The sequence below is a fragment of the Pectinophora gossypiella genome, chromosome 4 (assembly GCF_024362695.1).
Source record: "Pectinophora gossypiella chromosome 4, ilPecGoss1.1, whole genome shotgun sequence".
Classification (NCBI taxonomy): Eukaryota; Metazoa; Arthropoda; class Insecta; order Lepidoptera; family Gelechiidae; genus Pectinophora; species Pectinophora gossypiella.
Window position 1 is genome coordinate 10024381 of NC_065407.1, and position 6885 is coordinate 10031265.

The 6885-nt window shown below is 34.7% G+C and overlaps 1 protein-coding gene across 15 annotated transcripts in view; it reads right to left on the reverse strand.

Moving 5' to 3' along the window:
• LOC126366026 (probable phospholipid-transporting ATPase IA) overlaps positions 1–6885 on the reverse strand; it is a 94534-nt gene that overhangs the window by 34409 nt on the left and 53240 nt on the right. For 3 of the 15 annotated variants that reach the window (XM_050008895.1, XM_050008896.1, XM_050008910.1), the window contains exon 1: positions 5529–5975. The exons of the other annotated variants lie outside the window; for them this stretch is intronic. In XM_050008895.1, coding sequence (XP_049864852.1) covers positions 5529–5637 — 109 coding nt within the window. In that variant the 5' untranslated portion in view covers positions 5638–5975. Of the gene's footprint in view, positions 1–5528; positions 5976–6885 lie in introns of those variants that run through there. 15 annotated transcript variants of the gene reach the window in all.

A 6885-nucleotide genomic window follows, 5' to 3' on the forward strand; every position in this document is an offset into this window, starting at 1 on the left:
TAAGATAAACGAAATCCGCGGAAAACGTTTACGTATAAATAGCCAGTCCCTTGTACAAGCTACCGTTTTAGGTTCCGTATAGGAAGAAACACGATATGAATTCCAGTCACATGCTGAACAATATCATAAACACAGTAGTGTGAATTGAATAGCTATTTTAAAACAATGACATTTATAATAGCGCGGCAATCGATCACAATTTAAAAATAGGTAAACAATGTACCACAACCTTGTGCGACCTTCAGCTGAATACCAAATGATTCTCTGAATTCTATCTTAAAATAAACTCTTAAGCAAATTGTGTCGCTTTCAGTGTTTAGAGACAAAAAAAGAGCTAAAACCACGTTGTATAAAAGAAATTTCCATCAGACGTCGAGAACTAATTCTAAAGGCGAGCGTCTGTCGTGAAAGTTAAGATTTATTTCTAACCATTAGTACTTTTCAAGACAGCAGTGGTTAGATAGACATATGTACAAACACAAGGGGTAAATTAACTCGTGACAAAATAAAGAACAAAATCAAAGCTACATATTTTTAACACTAACATTGTTGTTGTAGCTTACTTCAATAAAAACTTGAATAATTTTATGCACACTGCAATAAATGGCAGAAATAGTACGGAGCCACGTGACTGGTCGATCAAGTGCACTGGTGGTGCGCCATATAAGGGGTGCAAGACTGCTTACTGCGCTGTAAGAATATTTGTCATTTAAACCTAATATCTGCTCTTTTAGATGAAGTTGCGTCGAGTGTAATATGACAAAATGGAAGCGAGCACAGCGTTTCAAAATCGAGAACATAAAATTTCAATAAACATACTTTTCTAATTCGGGGACTGGAGCATGTGTGAATCAGGATATATTTTTGGAGCGCCTCCAACCGACCCATTGTTCACCGTTGGTTGCCGTGAGTGTGAAATATTGCACTTAGAATGCCTACGACACTCTCAGATTATACAGGAGTGTGCTGCAATGTGCTACGATGTACGGATTACCCTGCCAACCACGTCACTCAGTTTCGGAATCCAATTAACGTTGGTCAAACTTCACTTCACCTGTGAAAGGATTGGCACGTAGTAATCGAATTATCGTGATTATACTGTCTTTAAAGCCGTATATTAAGGACATACTTAAAAAAAACATCGCAAATAATCGGATTCAGAAAGAATCAGTAACACCTGTGGCGTGTCTACTACACGAGGCGAACGGATAACTGAATCACAATGATTTTTATAATATAAAATAAATAGGTAAACGGTACTTTTTTGGTTTTATCTAGAAGTGTATGTATCTAAGTCATAACTAGGTACATTAGATAAGGTAGGTATTGCGTGTAGTTGATTGACTACTTTTCTTAACCATCTTAACCTTTGAGGGCACTCGTCTATGACCCGAACTTAATAAATAACGTACCTAATTGATGTAATCGAGATGTCAACCGGTCTTGAGTAATCATCCAGATGACTTCTATACTATTTAAAAATAAATTAATTACGCAATTACGCTTTTCCTTTTCAGAACACAAAATTTAAGCGTAAGTCCGTGAAATAATTTCGTATAATTAATGCAGTCTTTACGGTTTTTATGCAAATGAATAGCCAGTAGTGTATGCAGAGACTTGACGCCTATTGTTTTGGTATTTTGGTAACTGAAATTGTGGGAGTCATTTCAATAATACGATGTTATTTAGGTACTACGACAAATACCCAGATTTTCTCCCCTCCCCAACACTGCTTATGTAAAGAGTAGGTGTTGTAACGATGATGTCAACCTCTGGGATCTGGTTGGCGTCGCTCCTGGCCACTAACTTCGCGTCCTGCCTGGTTGTCTTGGTGACGACACATATTGGAAATTCCCATACCCATCGGATTTGGTGCTCCCCGTCACTTCTGTCCCGTAAACTCCCGTTGTTTTGGATTTTTGTTGACATACCAGAAAACTTCGTCATCCGAGTTCAGTTCAAGTTAGCTATACAAATGCGTAATCAAGTGCATAGTCGATGTTCCTTCTTCGATGTTTCTTCATTAACCGTGCCTCAGGATGTTTAAACATCAACCCCTGTGGCATTCTTAATTGAGGATAAAAATAAATACCTACATCAAGTTTCATCGAAAAGTTTTTCTTTATTCGAGATTTCGCGTCTCAGCGTTTTTTGTTTCTTATTACCATATTGAACACTTACGAACTTGGTTTTACTAGGCCACATGCATTTGGGAGCGATAACCATCTCACCCCGTGTTCAAGGTGATCTACTATGTAGCTAGTTTTGCATCTTGCATCAGCCTTGACAGCACTGCACTGCATTCTCTACAACCACACTTAGAAAGGCAGATTTATTTAAGCTAAGTTTTATATTCCGAAAAGAAAATTTCTTTGTACGATGTTAACGTAAATCTTCGCGATAAAACATTCTTTTTATGCAGTGAATTATAACTGTTTTTTTTACAATGCTAATTAAAAATACACGGTCAAACATTTTACTGTAAAAATCACGATAAGAATTAAATCTTTCACTGAATAATAATTCACGCTTCACTTCTAATAATACGTTTGTAGAAAATAAGTTTGTATGTTTCCTTTTTCTTGCAGAGACCAACAAGGTGATAGGTAGCATGCTCTAACATTACCCGTAACGTACCTACGTTACCTACGTTTGTACCTAGGTAACCTAGGGAGGTTACCCTACAACATTGCCTGTTACGATACAAAGTTAAATAGGTAATAGACATTTTTACAGTTCTTCGTCTACAAATAAATTATTGAGATTATGTTCTTTCTTACTTATTTGTAGAAGTACCTATCCAGGATTTTTTGCGAGGATTCATTCCCTGTATTTTAAATAGACATAGGTACCTACTTAAAATCGATTGATACAATCGTCTTTATTTAAAGTTCTAAAGATGTCTCACACTAAACATAACAATAACAGGAAACAACATAGACCTTATCAAAGCCGATTTTTTCCGTAAAATAGCCATTTCCTTTACACCAAATTGATTTTCTACAGCTAGGTGACAGCTAGACATAATAGTAATAAACAGTAAGCGTTATTTAACATTACCTACTGTAAATTTATAAGCGGAAACTGCTTGTTGGTAAAATTGGATTGCGGCAGCGCGCCGCGTCACAGCAATAAACGCCTCACCTGGGCACCTATTACATCACTCCCATCAGATTTCATGGAATGCAACAAGTTATTATGCTTATTTAAGTATTAAACGATCTGTCAAATAATTATTATAGGTATTTACGATTCAGAATTCAGAATATAGATAACGAAATAACTTTAGAATTAGTGAAAACCACCTTAAATTTATTAAGTGTAAATGAAAAATTACTTTACTATTTTACCTGTTTCTCGTATAATACACCTACTAGCTATCCTTGCTTGAATATGGTAAATCCTACGTCAGTCATTACAAACCAGAGTTAGTCACACTAACAATGAAATTCTGCTTAGGGAAAACTCTATAGATAAGTACCTATATATATATATATATTATTATCCTTAATGAATAAAGTCCTTTCATGAATAAAGATACATGTGTAGTCCAGGACTTAAAGATCACAAGAATGTTATAATGAAGACTTGTAAGCTTTATTACCTCTCCTTTACTTTTATCATTTCAAAATTAAATTCTTTATTAGAGTGCAGTGCAGAATTGGAAAACTGGAACCACTGTTCTAATTTACATTATCTTGAAGAAATAACCTTATCAAGACGAAAAGACTAGACAAATTGCCTTAAGATATAATTATTAGATCTATAGAATAACACCAACAGTGATAAGATTAGATATCTGTATTTGGTGACAATTGTTTAAGATAATAATCATACCTATTTTATTGTACTATATGCTCAATGTTAATTTGGATATCTATAGGTACAAAACAGAATTTTAATAAAAATAGTTAACAAAAGCAAAATTGTAAACAAACACCATAGCTAATTTGAAATGCAAATAACAAACATTAACATACCTACCTGAAAATTGGGAAATTACATCATTGCATGCAAACAAAATAAACTGAACAATTTAACTCACCAGTATTGGTCACACCTGTAATGTGGTGTAATAATTTCCCAAACTAGGTGAAACTAGTTACCTACTAATAGCGTGTGAAGTATTTTGGGGTGATTATAATCAGTCCTACAAGGTGAAGGTCATTACAAGGCTATTGACAGGGTCAGCAAATGCTGTTCCTTGGTCAAACATAAACAAGCTTCTTGAAATACTTTATGGATCATCACATTCAATATGATCTAGACAATTTTATCAGGCTGTTACAATCTTTAAGATGTTTTTAGGAAATTGTCGTGCTGTTTTATGTAGGTACCTAGTAGAATAAAGGGAAGTTGAGTGTATGTTTGCTACAGTTACATTTAGTTTTTAAACTAAACATATAACACAGAAAGGATGCAAATAAATGCTGAAATCAATTAGGTTTCTTATAGGATGAGCTTGAATAAAAATAAAATATCTTTAGAAACATTAAGTAGGAATATCAACAGACTACAATAAGGAAATATAATAAAAATATTTGTTTTCAAATTGAAAACATTACTGTACAGGCAGACAGGTTAAAGTAATGATGTGATAGCATCTTAAATGCTAACATAGTAGTAACACGTTATTAGTTAGTAGTTATTTCATTATTACAAGTAGGTAACTATTAGATTGATCATTCATCATCATCAATATAAGAGCCACGCTCTTGTCGGTGTAGCATTTTTCATTCCAGTCTATCAAAGGTCAATTCCTTCACTTCCCTATAAGACACGACGACGAGATTGATCATTAGGTATTAAATAAAACCATTCAACCTCTCATCTGCCGAGATACCAGACACAATAAATTTTACATTGTCTGGTCGAGATCTGTGTTCTAGCATTTGAAAAGTTAAATTAAATAAAAAGTACTGAGTAACCCAATTAAGGATTAGGGAAAACAACAATAAAAATTATAAATAAACCTTGCACTATGAAATAATACTGATTGCAACTCTGAAGTTTTAATATTTCCATGTTTATATAATGTATTTACACTTTTAGTGCTCTTATCTAAAGGTCTCCCGCTACAAATGAGGTTTCTAGATAAATTAGCACTACTTTGAACTCAAATTAAATTGTACAGGTGTATTCATAGTATACACCGCTTGCTCCATCCCATACCAGCTCTGTGGAGACTTCTTATATTATTATTAGCATTATGTGCTATAAATTAACTAAAGAGAATGTTTAATGTGTATTAATTTATTTTTAAAGGAATATAATAAGTAAATGGTTGTTTCCTTCTTGATTGATACCAGAACTAAATTATATTTTAGTTTGGTATTTCTTCACTTTATTTTATAGGGTGGATCAACTCAAGACCAACACCACATTTTAAAGAAGAAGACACCAACTAATAAGGTTCATCTAGCAAGCAATGATTACCTTGCAACAAGAGCCTATAATCTTTTTTGTTTACAGGGTATCTAAGTACAGTAAATAAACCCAGGAGTTTATGTGAACCCAAGGGTACTCACGCTGGTTCATCTTGAGCACCATTGCTCGGTAGAACCTGGAGAACGGCGCCATCACGTTATGCTCCCGGAAAAACTCCCTCACGTTGCGCCAACGGTCCCTTAAAGCCATTTGCAGGTTTGGCTTCCACTAGTCTTATAAAACCCACTCACGACATCACAGACCCTCTACACACTAATATAACACTAAATTTGACACACATTATCACGGCGTAGAGGTACTTTAAAGAAAAAACGTAAAAATACGAGCAAAACACTTCAACGTCCCGTAACTAAAGTTAACATTATATTATTTTTGTGCTAGTGTTTATAGAATGTTCCGTAATGTAGAAGATAAATTAATTAAACCATATTTGCTATTTCGGAATGTGTTTTCATACGATATAAATATTGTTGACATCACAAATACAACCGCTACCTACGAGACTATCGATCTTCCTTCAATCCTTCATCGCTCGCCTACACATACACAAAACTAACTAGTGTTGTACAACCCAACAACCGTATTTCGATGTCGATAAATATAGACGTCAAACAAGCGAGTGCTAGGCAGACATCAATAATAATAACTAATACCTAATACAAGTGTCAAGTGATTGGATAGGTTAGGTACCAATGATTATAGCGCCATATTTTATATGAGCACCTGTACTTCTGACCTTCCGTAATGTCCTAAACTAAACTGACCTAAAGGGACAATCCCACAAATATATTTATATCACTCGTGTCCCCAAAGAGTCGATACCTACCCTTTATATCTAGCTAACTACTGGAACACGGTGGTTTTTGTACGCCCCGTACAAGTCTAAACATCTCTTTTTTGCATTTACCATGGCTTCTTGCGGTCAAAGTCAAGTTCGGCGAATTAGCCGGTAGGCCTCCGATAAGAAAGATTATTCAAAAGATTTACAGTAACGAGGGACATTCAAGGCTACATTCCCATAAAATATATAGATGGCGCTATACACATTTAACGTGATAATTACCTATTTGCTCATTGTTCGGGTACTCATCATCACCAGCCTATTAACGTCCCCACTGCTTTTTTTTTGTGATCACCCATCCTATGACCGGCCTTTCCGAAAATTGCTTAACTTCAACAATAGCAGACCGAGCGCTTTTATCGCTGCGCCATCGAGCTCCCTGGCTCGGGTACTTAATTATTAAAAATATTATTTAAAGGCGAAGGCATGTATAAAAATAATAAAATTGTATCTTGATATTTGAATCAGATATGTATAGAGTTATGCTGCCACCTATATTGCTTCTCTTTATTCTGATCAGAACAATATTGGGACAAGGATCATAATTTATATCTAAAAACAAAAGTAAAAATGCATAATATAATGTCTGTTATCAT